The sequence below is a fragment of the Megalobrama amblycephala genome, linkage group LG12 (genome assembly GCF_018812025.1).
Source record: "Megalobrama amblycephala isolate DHTTF-2021 linkage group LG12, ASM1881202v1, whole genome shotgun sequence".
Classification (NCBI taxonomy): domain Eukaryota; kingdom Metazoa; phylum Chordata; class Actinopteri; order Cypriniformes; family Xenocyprididae; genus Megalobrama; species Megalobrama amblycephala.
In genome coordinates this window covers 13,143,113-13,160,009 of record NC_063055.1, presented here as the reverse complement: position 1 = coordinate 13,160,009, position 16,897 = coordinate 13,143,113, and the positions used below count along the sequence as shown (strand labels likewise).

General features: G+C 36.5%; 1 protein-coding gene across 1 annotated transcript; it reads left to right on the top strand.

Moving 5' to 3' along the window:
- The first annotated feature begins 327 nt into the window (after positions 1-327).
- lpxn (leupaxin) lies at positions 328-6,532 on the top strand. The gene is made up of 9 exons (XM_048209949.1): positions 328-484; positions 1,769-1,893; positions 2,441-2,496; positions 2,628-2,727; positions 2,921-3,190; positions 3,313-3,486; positions 4,958-5,039; positions 5,170-5,318; positions 5,508-6,532. The coding sequence occupies exons 1-9, from the start codon at positions 472-474 to the stop codon at positions 5,772-5,774; spliced, it is 1,236 nt and encodes a 411-aa protein (XP_048065906.1). The 5' UTR covers positions 328-471; the 3' UTR covers positions 5,775-6,532.
- The last annotated feature ends 10,365 nt before the right edge of the window (positions 6,533-16,897 follow it).

Genomic DNA, 16,897 nt, shown 5'->3' with positions numbered 1-16,897 from the left:
TTAAGTTTAAGTACTTTGTACACTTTTCATTTGACACATTTATCATAATGTTTAATCAAATTGGTAAAACATTTTCAATAAAGTTCTAAAACATAGTCTAAGCACACTTGGTTTTGTAACACCACTACTTTTATTAGGCTAATATACAGCTAATACTAGCCTACTATTACTACTACTAAAATTAAAGTAGGCCTGTTTGAATAAATGGGTACACAACTCATCTCACTTATATTATGAGGGCCACTCAAAACATTCAGAGTGCCCTTTGGCAAATAGAAGCATAATGTAAAAGAGTGAAATACTTGAGAGAAGGACTGAAACAACAAGAGCACAAAAAGGAAGCAACATCAGTTTCACATGTGAGATTGGGTTCAGCCCACAGCTGCATGTATCAGATCACCCTACCACACATGCTCACTAGGAACACGCAACGTGTGCTGCTTACCTCTCGTCTCACCCCGCCAGATCACCATGGATGAACTCGGTGAGTTGTAATTCTAACACTAAAGTCAGTGTAGAGGATCTAAAGACGCACAGACATGCTGTTTACATACCCCTTGAAGAATATGCAAGATGTTAATCATTTTAACAAAATAAGAGTGATTATAAAAATTGCATTTTTTTTTTATTTTATTACTGTCCTGAACAAGCTGTGTTACATAATGTTTACATAGTCCACAAGACAAAACAATAACTGAATTTACACAAATGAACCATTTCAGAATGATGATCATCACTGTTTTTCTGTTTTGTGATGGTTGTTTATGGGCCCCTAGTTTGTCTTAAACAGTTAAACTGCCCAATGTTCTTCAGAAGTCCTTCACATTCTTTGGTTTTCTAGCATCTTCTGCATATTTGAACCCTTTCTAACAGTGACTGTGTAATTTTGAGATTCAACTTTTCATGCTGAGGACAGTTGAGGGACACATAAACAATTATTACAAAAGGTGAAAACATTCACTGATGCTTAAGATGCAAGCACGATGCATTAAGAGCTCTTGTTTTGTATAAATATCTGATTTTTCATTTAGTATTGCCCTTCAGAAGCTACATGTACATGAGATATTTACATGTTTTCCAGAAGACAAAATAAGCACAATTTACCCTAATCATCTGATTTAAAAAGTTTATGTCACCTGTTTCTTAATGCATTGTGTTGCCTTCTTGAGCATCAGTGAATGAATAGTTGTGTATATTTACATCTATTTAAACCAGGCCATTTTGGGAGAGTGTGAGAAGTTGTCATTCGAAAAAAAAAAAAAAAAATGTATATATAAATATGTATACATATTATTCTTTACTGGCAGCATTTTGGTATACTGAGGATTTATAATTAAGTTTTTCTTCCCTGTGAGAAGTAATGAGTGCTATGAAGTCCTGTCACTATTAAGAATAAAATGATGTTGTTGTGAAAGAATTAAGAGCTTGAATTTTCCTTGGTACTTACAGAAGTGAGTCAGATCTATATTAAGTGACTTGTCAGCAATAAAGTGTGGCAAAAGTTTGAAATTCATGTGTTTTTTATGTTCTGTGTTCTGCATCCGTTGCGATGACAGTGATGTGTCTTTTCACTTCCTCAGGAAATGACACGGATTGCTAACGTACAGTGGCTTTACCTTTAGCGCAACACCTACAACTATGATTGCTTCAGTGCATTGCTTTTGCTTTTGCTTTTTTTTTTTTTTTTTGGTCAGTGTACGTGTGAAAGTTTGTGTGTTCAGTGTCACTGATTGCACTGCACAAGTTTCATGTGATTTTGATGTTGCAGACATGCTTTTAGAGGAATTGGCTCTGAACTCCACCCAGACGTCAAATGTTCCTGCACCTATTCCACCCAAAACTCTCTCACTGGAAGCCTCACTTAAAAGCAACAACACAACTCAGCTTGAACAAGTAATTATATTTCATGCAGGCCTACATTTCATTCAATTTTCAAGTTGCACTGAAACAAGAATTTTGAAAAACATTACACTTTTGAAAACATTCAAAAACATACACTACCATTCAAAAGTTTGGTGTCGGTAAGATTTGTCTCTTATATGATTAGATCAAAAATACACTAAAACAGTAATATTGCAAAACACAATTTTAAATAACTGTTTTCTATTTTAAAATGTCATTTTTTCCTGTGATGGCAAAGCTGAATTACTTCAGTCTTCAGAGTCACATGATCCTTCAGAAATCATTCTGTTATGCTGTTATTACATTATCAATGTTGAAAACAGTTAAATATTTGTGTGTAAATGATACATTTTCTCAGGATTCTTTGATGAATAGAAAGTTCATTGAAACATCTGTTTACTATCACTTTTGATCAATTCAATGCATCCTTGCAAAAATAAAAATAAAAATCTTACAGACCACAAAATAAAAATAGCTATTATATTAAATACATATTTAGGCCCAAACTCATTCTAATGCTTTATTCCTCTCGTCACAGACCGAGTCCTCAATTCTCATTGCTGGTTCAGGAAAGACATTTGATAATGCCTACAGGTACATCCATGTTTCTGTAAAATGTGGAGTATATCTGTCTGTTATATGTATCTTATTTGTGAGATCATGTGTAGAGTCAAAAAATATTTTGGCATGCTTGGTGTTCACTAAGAACAAGAATGTTTTTCTAGTGTGCTTCCGGCCCCTGTGGAGGCAGGAGTGATGAGTCCCGGCACAGCTACGCGAGAGCTAGACTCCATCATGAATGAGCTGCTAGGACTTGGCCTGGAGGTGAGGGAAACATAAGGTTGACATCAGTTGAACTCTTCATGCATCAGATACTTGCATTTTACCGCCATTGCACATGATGAGTAGTATCAGAAGAGGGCAGTATAAGCACATTAACACTCCTAATTTATGCCTACTGAAATCAATTAAAAAACATCAAGCATTAAAATGGATGACATTATACTTTATTTTGTAGGTTTCAGAACCAGTTCCTACATCAAACCCACCCCCAGTGGCTAGCAAGTCAGTAAAGGACAAAAAAACAGAGGAAACTAAAGAAAGTGATAGTGGAAGGCAGGAAGAGGATAAGAAACCACAGCATCCTCCTCTGACACAGAAAGTATCCAAGAGCGTGGATGCTATAGATGACTTGCTGGGCTCTCTCAGCTCGGACATGGAGAAAATGGGAGTCCGCACAGCTGCCAAAGGCCATTGTGCTTCTTGTGGCAAGTGCATAGCTGGGAAGGTACTACACAAATTTGTTTTAATAATGTCTTATTCTCTGCCGATCACTGGTGAGTTTTCTGAATTAACAAGTTTGTCATCATATCTCACAATTTTACTGTTTATTTTCTTCTGTCCATACAGATGATCACAGCTCTGGGTCAGGTGTGGCACCCAGAACACTTTGTGTGCACGGCATGCAGGGAAGAACTCGGCACCTGTGGTTTCTTTGAGAGAGACGGCAAGCCGTACTGTGAGAAAGACTACCAGAACCTCTTCTCCCCTCGCTGCGCATACTGCAAGGGTCCTATTATTCAGGTGACCTGCCATGTCTGACTTTATTTACACTCTGAAAGCTCGGCGTTAGAGTTTGCATTTGCATTGCATCTGATAAAACACTTGTGTTTTCTTTGTATTTTTGGCTCTTGATTATAAATTCAAGATATTCTAGACCAATGGACCCAGATTTTACATTGGACAAGTCATGACCCAATCCAGTATCAACATTTTTTATCTTAGAAAAATAAACAAAGTCTTATTAAAGGGACAGTTCACCCATTCTGTTATCGTTTACTCACCCTCAAATTTAGTTGTTCTGCTGTATACAAAGGATGATATTTGGAAGAATGTTTCTAACCAAGCAGATCTCGCCCACATTGACTACAGGTGTAGGAAATAAAATATTATGGCAGTCAAAGGGGGGCGAGATCTGCTTGGTTACAAACATTCTTTCAAATATCTTCCTTTGTGTTCAGCAGAACAAAGAAATTGATACAGGTTTGGAACAACCTGAGGGGGAGTAAATGATGATAGAATTTTCATTTTTGGGTGAACTATCACTTTAATAAACTAAATGAATTAATAACTTTTTTTTTTTTTTTTTTTTTTTGGTGTTATTATTATTAATCAAGAATACATATATAAATGTTATTATATATTAATGAATACAATTATATATATATATATATATATATATATATATATATATATATATATATATATATATATAAATGTATAAATTATATATATATATAATTTATAAATTTAATATTTATAATTAACTGTAAATATTAAATAAATAAAAATATAATTGTATATATAAAAATCTAAAATGTAATTTCAAATATAATCTAAATAAATGTATAATATAATATTTAGTATTTTAGTTTAGTAATATTTAATATATGTAAGAATTAAATATATGATATATTATAAATATTGTATAATATATATTTATTAAGATTATATTTTAATTACTACATTTTATATTTTTGTAAATTATATTTTTATTTATTTAATAATTGTTAATATACAGTCAAACCAAAAATTATTCAGACATTATTGATATTTTTGGTATATTTTTATTAGTGGGTGCAGGACACTATAGTTCATTTAGGCAAGTGAGTATAGCAAAATAAACTGTGACATATTATACCCAAAAATTCTTCATACAGTGGACTACCAGTAAAATTGATAAAAAATTTGGAACCAAAAATTATTCAGACACTTTGACCTGACCATGTTTTGCTAAAGTGTTATCTGACATAATTAACATTAATTTTTTCTGACACAGTATAACTCTGAGATCTTGTCATATTTAATTACCATTTTTAAACTATAGTGAATAAACTGTAATAATGAATGAAATGTTCAAGGTATCTGAATAAATTTTGGTTTGACTGTGTATAAGAATAATATATGGAATGGAATTTTCAACTCTTTCACTTCACAAACAAATGAACTTATTCCAGCCAATGAAGCAGGTGGTAAATTAGTGTGTTTTGCACAGAACATTCTAACAGCGATGGATCAAACGTGGCACCCAGAACATTTTTTCTGCTCCCACTGTGGGGATTTGTTTGGACCTGATGGTGAGTCAAATTCACCAGTTAATCTGACAATGTATCACCACACGAAACCCAAACACACTATATTTTGTCAGCTGATCTGGTCATCATTTGAGAAATTACCTTTTGTTCCTAATAAATTTGTCTTTGCCAGGGTATATGGAGAGAGATGGTAAACCATATTGCTCTAGGGATTTTTACCGCCTCTTTGCACCCAAATGCTCCGGCTGTGGAGAGCCAGTGAAGGATAACTATCTGTCCGCAGCCAATGGAACCTGGCACCCCGAATGCTTTGTCTGTGCGGTGAGTGAATTAGTGGCATTGAAGACTGGAATGCAATGCAGTCATGTGACTTGCTCCTTATAATTAAGGAATATGGAGTCAGTCAGTCTGTACTATTGTGGTGAGCTTCCTAGGTGAATTCTTCACCTGCTCTATCCAGAACATTCTTCTTAATTATCTTTAATACCCTCTTTCTGTATCTCTCTCCAGGACTGTCTGAAGCCTTTTACAGATGGTTGCTTCCTTGAGTTGAACGGTCGGCCCCTCTGTTCCCTGCACTATCACTCTAGACAGGGCACTCTGTGTGGGACCTGTGGAGAGCCCATCACAGGTCGCTGCATCGCTGCTCTGGACCGCAAGTTTCACCCTGACCACTTTGTGTGTGCGTTCTGCCTTCGACAGCTGAGTCAGGGTGTGTTTAAGGAGCAGGGAGGGAAGCCGTACTGTTCGGTATGTCACACAAAACTCTTTGTGTGATAGAGGTGACATTCTTCAAAAAAAATTAAGGTTTTAAAGCAGTGGTTCTCAACCTTTTTGACTTGTCCAACACAAGATTCAAAAGCCCCACCCACATAGTCTAAGATATGTATATCTGGTATTCTGCTGTATGACAAAGCTGCTTGTTTTCGATTTTTTTTTATAAACACAAACTGAGAGTATTGATATATTTAATTACCAGGATTCATTTTGTGATTCGGCTCCCTAGTTGAGAACCACTGTTTTAGACAGAAATAGCATGGAAGGAGTGGAACTTTTTTTTTTCTTTTCATAATTTGTTTCAGAATAAAGTCATTCAGAATGCAAGTCAAGTCAGAAAATGTAAATTGCACTCAAAAGTATTACAAATGTTATTGTTTACTATATTTTCAGCTACACTTTATTTTGATAGTCCACTTTAGACGTTCTACTAAGTAACTTTGCAAGTACATGTCAACTAACTAATTAATTTGCAACTACTTTACATGTCAATTAACTTTCATTAGAGTATTAGAAGACTGTTAGGTTCGGGTTAGTAGAATAAGTTGACATGTACTTGAAAAATGTCTGTTGGTGAGCATCAAAATAAAGTGTTAGCAGACATTCTACTAGTGGGTTATTCCTACAGTTTGGTGGATATTATGTCCCCATGAAACAAAACTGCATATTTTACATAAAATGTTAATCAGCTTTCATGCCACATTGTTTTTCAAGCATAGATGTACTCCAATAAATAATAAAAACAACTTTTTAAGCAATTGACCGGCAAATTCCTGTGTCCTCAATCGTTTTCTCAACTTCACTTTGCATTAAAAGTTACATGTATATTTCTACATTAGCAATTTTGAGTATTAGTATATACATTTACTTATTCTCTTTGACATAAAATACATTTTGTTGGAATACCAATATAATGGTAAAACCATTAAAGTTGCAGTGTGTAAATTTTAGCGGCATCTAGTGGTGAGGTTGCGAATTGCAATATAGGGAAGCTACGGTGGCCAACACAGGACAAAGATGTCGTCGTCTGAGACAGAAGAGAGTAGCCAGTCAAGCAAACGCCCTCTCTGTAGAGCAGTTTGTCCATTTAGGGATACTGTAGAAAAATTTTACATGTAAGGGGACCTACTGTGTATGAGATAGAAATGGCTCATTCTAAGGTAATAAAAACATAACGTTTCGTTCATTATGTAAGGTCTTTATACACCACTGAAAACATATATTATAGTGCATTTCTGTCAATAGATCCTTTAAATTAGTTTATTTCCCTCAAACTTCAGTTCACCCTGTTACATTACTATTTGCCCTTTAAAACCTTAAAGGTGCCCTAGATTCAAAAATTGAATTTACCTCGGCATAGTTAAATAACAAGAGGTCAGTACATGGAAAAGACATACAGTGAGTCTCAAACTCCACTGTTTCCTCCTGCTTATATAAATCTCATTTGTTTAAAAGACCTCCGAAAAACAGGCGAATCTCAACATAACACTGTCTGTTACGTAACAGTCGGGATCATTAATATGTATGACCCCAATATTTGCATATGCCAGCCCAAGATTGAGGCATTACACAAGGGCAGCCAGTATTAACGTCTGGATGTGCACAGTTGAATCAACAGACTAGGTAAGCAAGCAAGGACAATAGCAAAAAATGGCAGATGGAGCAATAATAACTGACATGATTCATGATAACATGATATTTTTAGTGATATTTGTAAATTGTCTTTCTAAATGTTTCATTAGCATGTTGCTAATGTACTGTTAAATGTGGTTAAAGTTACCATCGTTTCTTACTGTATTCACGGAGACAAGAGCCGTCGCTATTTTCATTTTTAAACACTTGCAGTCTGTATAATTCATAAACACAACTTCATTCTTTATAAATCTCTCCAACAGTGTAGCATTAGCCGTTAGCCACGGAGCATAGCCTCAAACTCATTCAGAATCAATGTAAACATCAAAATAAACACTGTACTTACACGATTAGACATGCTGCATGACGAACACTTTGTAAAGGTCCATTTTGAGGGTTATATTAGCTGTTTGAACTTTTTTTATGATGTTTAAGGCAAGCGCGAGCTCTTGGGGCGTGGAGCACGAGATTTAAAGGGCCACACACCCTGAATCGGCTCATTTCTAATTATGCCCCAAAATAGGCAGTTAAAAAAATGAATTAAAAAAATCTATGGGGCATTTTGAGCTGAAACTTCACAGACACATTCAGGGGACACCTTAGACTTATATTACATCTTTTTAAAAAACGTTCTAGGGCACCTTTAAGCATATGCCCTAAATCACATGACTTCCTACAAGTGACATCATTTTCTTGGAGGGAAGTCCAAGAACAAAGACAGAATCAAAGAAAGAAAGAATATATTTTATATATCTATTAAAATACTTCCTTTAAAACATTAAAATGCAACTATTAATAGGCTTGTCTATCATAAAAAGTCAAACTCAGGTTAGTATAACCTAATAATTCTGACTAAACATTTTAAGTTTCACATTCACGTTCTATGAAGTTTGTCCACTCTGTTACATGGCATTTTTACAATGCATTGTGTAATAGGGTGGACAAACTTCATAGAACGTGAATTTAAAATGTTTATTATGTCACACCGATCAAGATGTAATACATGTTGAAAAAAACAAAAAGTATTGTTACAGATGGCTCAAAATTTAAAGACAAAAATTCCTTGTCTCTTCTTCAAGCTGAATGACATGAATTTAATTTTGCTCTTGTGATTATCTTAACATAACAAAACAAACATACATCACTGCAGCCCACTGAGGAGAAGTCTGGGTAAAGGCTATTAATGTACTGTTATTTCATTAAGGTTTCAATGACCAAAAAGACATAATTTACTACCATATGTATTTTGATAGCCAGTACATTACAGTGACACTATAGGGACTTTTCTGTAAACATTAAAAAAGGGTTAGAATAACAACAACTGTCATTTTCTTGCTTTAATAAACATGGATTGCACAGAATCCTGTTTTTGTTGTGTGCATGGCAAGATCACATGAGGGAACATCCCTATAGATATTGCTCAAGATCCCTTGATTTGTCAGTTCACTGCACTGTTACTCAAGGTTCAGTTGAGCAGTAACTTAAGGAACAGCCTTCTCATCTTCAAAGAATGCTCTTTGATGGTAAAGAGATGACAGCTGCTTTCTGGGAGGATAGGTCAAAGATCAAGATGTTTATCACACCATAACAGTCACGAACAGTCATGAACTGCAAAAACCTCCCATGGTGAGTGGACAAATACTCGTGCAGTATGTGGTGGTGAACTTTGGATTAAATGTGGTGACTTGATCTAACAGTCACTTGCCATAAATGGCATGAATTCAGACACTGTGGCAATACTATTAACTGACCTACAAGAAAGCACTCCTCCTCCCAAATAAGAAAATCTCCCATGAGAACCCCTTCCCTTTGTATTAAGCTAACTAAGTATTAAGCTATATATATAAAATGAATTAACACTTTTTGTATAGCATTTAATGATAAATGTCACAAAACTAGATGCACATTTGGTATTTATTTCTTATCGAAAGATTTTGTATAAGTTTTCTATCAAACTTTGAGTGCTGAGGGTTTGAAAAAGCCCTGAAGTAACTTTCTCATGAATCGAATGGGAGAGAAAGAGAGGGAGAACGGAGAGAAGAGGAACAGAGCACAGTGGCTGGGAAGACGTGTGTAAGCATTGAGTTTATAAATCAAGTTGTCATCACTACATTAGAATTCTCTTTTCTGGTTTAGGCAGACTGGATTAAAATATGTTGCTGTCACAAGACAACAGAAGCTGATTTTTCTGTCATATTCTCTCTCTTTCTCACTCCCTCCTCTCTGTTTACTGTCCCTTTGCTCAAATGACTGCTAATATAGAGCTTCCTGAAAGGGGTTTCTGTTTGGAACCATACTGGGCATTTTCATGTGGTTGCTAAGATGTTAGTCATTTAAAATTGTTGGTACGCAGTTGGGTGTTCTGAAGTGGTTACTAGGATATATTTATTTATTTTTCCCTATTTGATAGGCCTAGACTCCATCATCCTGCTCAAAAATACATTTTTACAGATAGGATAGAGCTTAAATAGTGTGACATTTTTAAGAGTCTGCACATTTTGAGCTCTCTGGGTTTTTGGTTTATATCGAATCGGTGAGTTAACTGCTGTGATCAGTTCAGTTGAATTCGCCAAAGAATCATTCAATGCAGTTTGTTGATCCAGTTCATCGAAAAGAATTGGATCAAAAGAATAGCGACACACATCACTACCGGGTCACTATCAGGTCTTGACTTCTTTGTGAGTGTGTCATGATCATTACTGGGAGTGCCCTTGTCTGCCACCAGAGGGCACTCCAACCCTGACTGTTTCTCACCCCTTGTTTGTCACCTGTCAGAACTTCATTACCCATAACACACTTCCCGGACTCATTATCACTTCATTGCAACCAGCTGTCTTGTATTATGTTATCAGGGTCTGTCTATTTATACCCTGTTGGTTTCTGTTTTAGTCATGGAGTTTTCAGTTCATATTTCCTGGTTTCGTGTGTGTTTCTTGTTCCCTGTTTTTGACAGGTTTTGTATGGACTGCTTTATTGGATTTTAACCTTTGCCTGTCTTGGACTACGACTTTGGATTACCCATTAAAACAACACCTGCATTTGGATTTGTCTCTCGTCTCTGTGTTATCAAACGTGACAGAGTGACTCATTGGATAATTTATTCAACCAATTCAATCAAAAATGCTGATTCATTCAGGAAAAAATCAAGTGATTGTTTTTATACTGTGAGTCATTGACTCATTCACTTGACCATTTCATTTAAAATCTCATTCATTCGGGAATGAAACGCCACTTGCTCCACACAGCAGTTTTGCTGCGGCTTTGTTTGAAACTATTTGCATTGGCAAAGCAAAAACAGACAAAGTAACTGGCAATTTTGTGTAAACTATTATATATTAACCTCTTGTATATTGAACTGTTGTCTAAAAGCAACAACCATCCAGCTTGCTGCATCAATATGAGCAAATTATTGGGGGCAATGGTGTTTAGTACTTGTAAAACCATAGGGAATGAAACGGGAGTACTGAACCTCGTTAAAGCGGCAGAAATAAAAGGCCTGTCAATAAGTGCTGGTGTGGCAGGAGTCAGGTGACATTTACAGCTGTAGGGCTGAAAGAGGCTGGTGGGTGAATTGGCCCATGGATCCTATTGGGAGGGTAAGCCGCACTGAAACCCTAGCCTCACCTGAACCAGACCCTGGCCTCTCTATCACCCCACCGATCCACAAAGCCACAGCATGGGTCATAGAGCACCGTAAATACTGACCAACCTGGCAACTTTGAGACTGAACTCCCATAATAAACAATGAAGCCAATAAGTGTCCAGTATGTCACTGCCAGACAAGCCACTGAGTGTGTAACCCCACGAACAAAACCGCATTCAGAGGGCTCAGGCTCCCTATAAAGGACTGGTAAGATGAATGTGGACCGCTGGATGCCAAAATGATTAACTGTATGCAATACTTAATAAAACCAATGAAGTCAAATGTAACTTAATCTATTTATGGAGCAAATGTGAAACGCAGGAGTGTCAGCAAAGCGGTGTTTTATTGATTTATTTGCCATGTCTTCCATCACCACCAGGGAGACACGTCGTAACATTTATTCTTATCCGATCCAGATGGCTGCCAGTGCGAATGTTAGAGAGACCACACAAAAAAAAGAATTCAGAAATTTCTTAGGCAGTGATGTAATGCAATATAATTTTTTTTTTTTCCCTGAAAAGAGCTCTGACATTTTGATAATTTTTTTTTTTGTGTTATATGGGGGAAAGCATAGCAGACACAATAATTATACATAAAATGCACCTATTATGCTATTTTAAAGGATCCTAATTTTAACAGTTCGTTCAAAGGCTCAGTCTTTCTAAACCCCTCCTTTTTGCAAGTCTACTCTGCTCTGATTGGTCAGACGACGCAGTCTGTTGTGATTGGTCTTCTGCTTACAGTGTATGCCGGAAATGAAAGGCCTATTACCATATCTGAATTTCAGCTCCGGAAGCTTTTCAATTCCAGTGCGAGTCCTCGTTATTTTGAAGTGCATGCAAAGTGGATTCGCAGCGCTGAAAACAGCATCTTCTCAACATGTCGACAACACAAACCAGACTCTTCCACACCTCAGCTACATCTACTGTGTTTGAGGTGGCTGGGTGTGTCAAAGTAGACGATCATAAGCAGGCATTATGCAAATTTGTTACACTGTTACATCGGTATATAATAGGAAATGAGACTGAAATTGCAGATAACTGGTTTTAGCAGTTCAGAATTGATTCTTTTGATCTTTAAAACTTTGCAGACCTTTTACATTCATAAAAAGCTATATAACACACTACATGAAAGTAATATTTAAAAAAAAAAAAGAATAATAGGGGCACTGTAATTAAACCATAACTTTCAGAGATACACTTTTTTTTATATGTATATAATATGTAATATGTATATTTGAATGTATATATTGTTTTTAATTTAAAAATCCACATGGCTCAAATATCTGAGGGGGAACGTGCTTCCTCATACATCTCACACAGGAAAAATTAAATGAGAATTATTGACCCCTGACAAAGTCTGTGACCCGTAAAATTATTAACTCGCTGAAGCTTTTCCATTTCCATTACTACGACCAAAAATACAATGAAACATTATTTGCACTGAATGTTTTTAGATAAAAGGTTAAAACTAAGGCAAAACTATGTATTGATTTGTGTAGTGAAGTAACTGCCTCTGACTGAGAGTAAAGAGTGGTTTTTGAATGAAGACGAGAAGTGACAACTTCAACACTTCTCTAATTGCTTCCTGGTGACACAGAGCCCATATATTAATTAGAAAAGCTCATTCAAAGCTAGAGGAAAATGGCTGCATTCCCCCCGCCATTACCTGTATTTGGTTTGGCCCACAGCCAACCTAGCGCAGGTATCACATCAAATTAATGACTAGCTTCTCTGTACCGATGACTTCCTGTAGTGCTTAGCAGAGGCTCCCTGTGCCAGGTGACTACTTTTTTCATCTCTATCATTTGATCTGTGGTTTCACGCTCTCTTTCCTTCAGCTTCTGAGTTTTGGCCTCTAATTCCTTCACTCACAGCATGGGAGGAAGCGGGTTTAAACGGAGAGCAACAAACTGTTTTGAACTCTTCTTTTGCTTCTGTAATTTCTGCTCACTAGCGACACCAGCTGGTGTAATGACTGTTTTCAAACAGGTTCTCCACTGTTCAGACAGTCAGATAGGCCTGACCTAATGGATGCTCAAGAGAAAATGGTTTACACACTTCAATTTTAAGATAAGTCTACTGTAAAAGTTATATACACTAATTTTAGATTTGATGCTTAATATTAAAGAAATATATGCCTTTTCCGATTGTGGGCTCTCTGAAAACATTTACTAGAATCTCACGCGTGCAGTAAGTCACCAACAGAACTGGAAAAGAAAAACAAAACTCTGCCTCATAAACAGAAAAGTAACTATGGAGATGACGGAGATCCGAGGCAACCTGGGAGAACTTCAAATCAACCTCAGACCGCAATCCTCCCACACACTAAATCCTCCTCTCTCATCTCTCCTCTCATTTCCTTCTCATCTGATACTCCTCCTCCTCCCCTGAACCTGAAAAGTGCAGCAGCAGCTTCATGAAGGCCTGATTTACTGTGGTGCAGAGGCTGCTGAGGGCGGTCAGTTCCACACTCTGCTGACCCCCTGAGAGCTGTGGAAGTGTGAAGGCTGTGACAGAGAGCTCTCCTGGGTGAAACTTGCCTCACTGCTGATGGGAAAACAAATGCTGACATTCGTCATCTACGGGCCAGTCTCACACACTAAATTTGATGCACCCCTCTTGGAGGGCAATACAGATTTAAAGTTTGTTGTGTAAAATGACAGTGTTCAAATGCAAATTTACTTCCTACCGTCACAACCTACAGTCATGTATTTAAAAAGTTAAACTTGAAATAAATAATATAGCAAAATAAATAGGTTTCAAGCTTATATTTTCTGGTTTATTAAAAAAATGACCTGGTTTATTAAAAAAAAACTCCTTTTACTCTAAAAACATATTAAACTAAATTACACAATAAGACCACTCAGTTACAGGTAGGGTAGGCCTTTTTTTTTATAAATACTTTTTGTTAGACTCTCTTTACATCATGCTAGAAATCAATAATATAAGTGATCTAAATATTAAAACATGTAAATATATCTTCTGTGGAAGTCTCAGCACAAAAAAATGTTTGTCCAATCATTGCATTCGGTCTTAACTGCTTGTCAACATATGTATTTCCATACCTCCATGCACCCTGCTCGCACAGACATCACACGTCATCAGTGCGTTCCATGAGGATATACAGCGCTGTACAAACCTGATTCCAAAAAAGTTGGGACACTGTAAAAATTGTGAATAAAAACAGAATGCAATGATGTGGAAGTTTCAAATTTCAATATTTTATTCAGAATACAACATAGATGACATATCAAATGTTTAAACTGAGAAAATGTATCATTTTAAGGGAAAAATAAGTTTTAAGTTTTTTAAATTTCATGGCATCAACACATCTCAAAAAAGTTGGGACAAGGCCATGTTTACCACTGTGTGGCATCCCCTCTTCTTTTTATAACAGTCTGCAAATGTCTGGGGACTGAGGAGACAAGTTGCTCAAGTTTAGGAATAGGAATATTGTCCCATTCTTGTCTAATACAGGCTTCTAGTTGCTCAACTGTCTTAGGTCTTCTTTGTCGCATCTTCCTCTTTATGATGCGCCAAATGTTTTCTATGGGTGAAAGATCTGGACTGCAGTCTGGCCATTTCAGTATCCGGATCCTTCTTCTACGCAGCCATGATGTTGTAATTGATGCAGTATGTGGTCTGGCATTGTCATGTTGGAAAATGCAAGGTCTTTTCTGAAAGAGATGACGTCTGGATGGGAGCATATGTTGTTCTGGAACTTGGATATACCTTTCAGCATTGATGGTGCCTTTCCAGATGTGTAAGCTGCCTATGCCACACGCACTCATGCAACCCCATACCATCAGAGATGCAGGCTTCTGAACTGAATGCTGATAACAACTTGGGTTGTCCTTGTCCTCTTTAGTCCAGATGACATGGCGTCCCAGTTTTCCAAAAAGAACTTCAAATTTTGATTCGTCTGACCACAGAACAGTTTTCCACTTTACCACAGTCCATTTTAAATGAGCCTTGGCCCAGAGAAAACGCCTGCGCTTCTGGATCTTGTTTAGATATGGCTTCTTTTTTGACCTATAGAGTTTTAGCCGGCAACGGCGAATGGCACGGTGGATTGTGTTCACCGACAATGTTTTCTGGAAGTATTCCTGAGCCCATGTTGTGATTTCCATTAGAGTAGCATTCCTGTATGTGATGCAGTGCTGTCTAAGGGCCGAAGATCATGGTTTTCCAGTATGATTTTCCGGCCTTGACCCTTACGCACAGAGATTGTTCCAGATTCTCTGAATCTTTGGATGATATTATGCACTGTAGATGATGATAACTTCAAACTCTTTGCAATTTTTCTCTGAGAAAATCCTTTTTGATATTGCTCCACTTTTTTTTCGCTGCAGCATTGGGGGAATTGGTGATCATTTGCCCATCTTGACTGAGAGACACTGCCACTCTGAGAGGCTCTTTTTATACCCAATCATGTTGCCAATTGACCTAATAAGTTTCAAATTAGTCCTCCAGCCGTTCCTTATATGTACATTTAACTTTTCTGGCCTCTTATTGCTACCTGTCCCAACTTTTTTGGAATGTGTAGCTCTCATGAAATCCAAAATGAGCCAATATTTGGCATGACATTTCAAAATGTCTCACTTTCAACATTTGATATTTTATCTATATTCTATTGTGAATAAAATATAAGTTTATGAGATTTGTAAAGTATTGCATTCCTTTTTTCACAATTTGTACAGTGTCCCAACTTTTTTGGAATCGGGTTTGTAGACAGACAGTCACTGAGTGCCACAAACAAACAGCAGTCACCTTTTACAGTTCCTCCTGAACCAAAACAATGAGCTTATACTGTGTTCATGCCATGTCGTAACCGTAATTACAAGATGGCAACCGTTGACATTCTACCTGGAGCTGTTCACGTCCTCAGACTCTTATTTATGCGTTTCTATGTCAACACTATCAACGCCGAAATGAATCATCTTGTAATTACAGTAGAGCTCTGCAAGTTGTTTATGTTCATTATTATTATAATGTTGTGTGCTTTGAGACATGAGGTAATTTATCTCCATCTTTCATTTTGCTTTGCCTACTCTGCTGTGCGTGTTCATGTGTTTTGAAGGAGGCGTGGCTTTAGAGAGCGCTCTGAAGGGAGGGTGGGATCTTATGCATTCAAAGCTAGCTTGCTATTGCTAGCCTCTCTGAAATTGCCTACCCTACCTTTAACTCAACTTGACTGAGGGTGTGTTGTGCAAAATCAGATTATATACACAAATATACTGTACTACCATTAAAAAGTTTGGGGTTAAGTATTTTTTGATGAAATTAGTGCATTAGTACACTTTGATTCAGCAAGGATGCATATTGATCAAAACTGAGTTTATAATGTTACTAATTATTTATTTTGAACTTTCTTTTGAAGATTCTAAGAATTTTCTATTAATCAAAGAATCCATCAAAAAACACATCACAGTTTACACAAAAATATTAAGCAGCACAACTGTTTTCAACATTTATAATGGATAGAAATGTTTCTTGAGCACCAAATCAGCATATTAGAATGATTTCTGAAGGATCATGAGGAGTGGAGTAATGACGCTGAACATCCAGCTTTGCCATCACTGAAATAAATTACATTTTAATACATTAAAACAGAAAACGGTTATTTAAAATTGAACTAATATTTCAAAATACTGTAATTTTAATCAAATAAAAGCAACCTTGGCGAGCATAAAAGACTTAAAATCTTACCAACCCCAAACTTTTGAGTACTGATTTATATACATTTAGACTACAAAAGCAACTATTTTCTAGTTAAAAGTGTTTTTATGATAGAACCACCACTGGTGCCCCATAAAAAATTGTTGTATGTTGCTCTTGCTTACAGT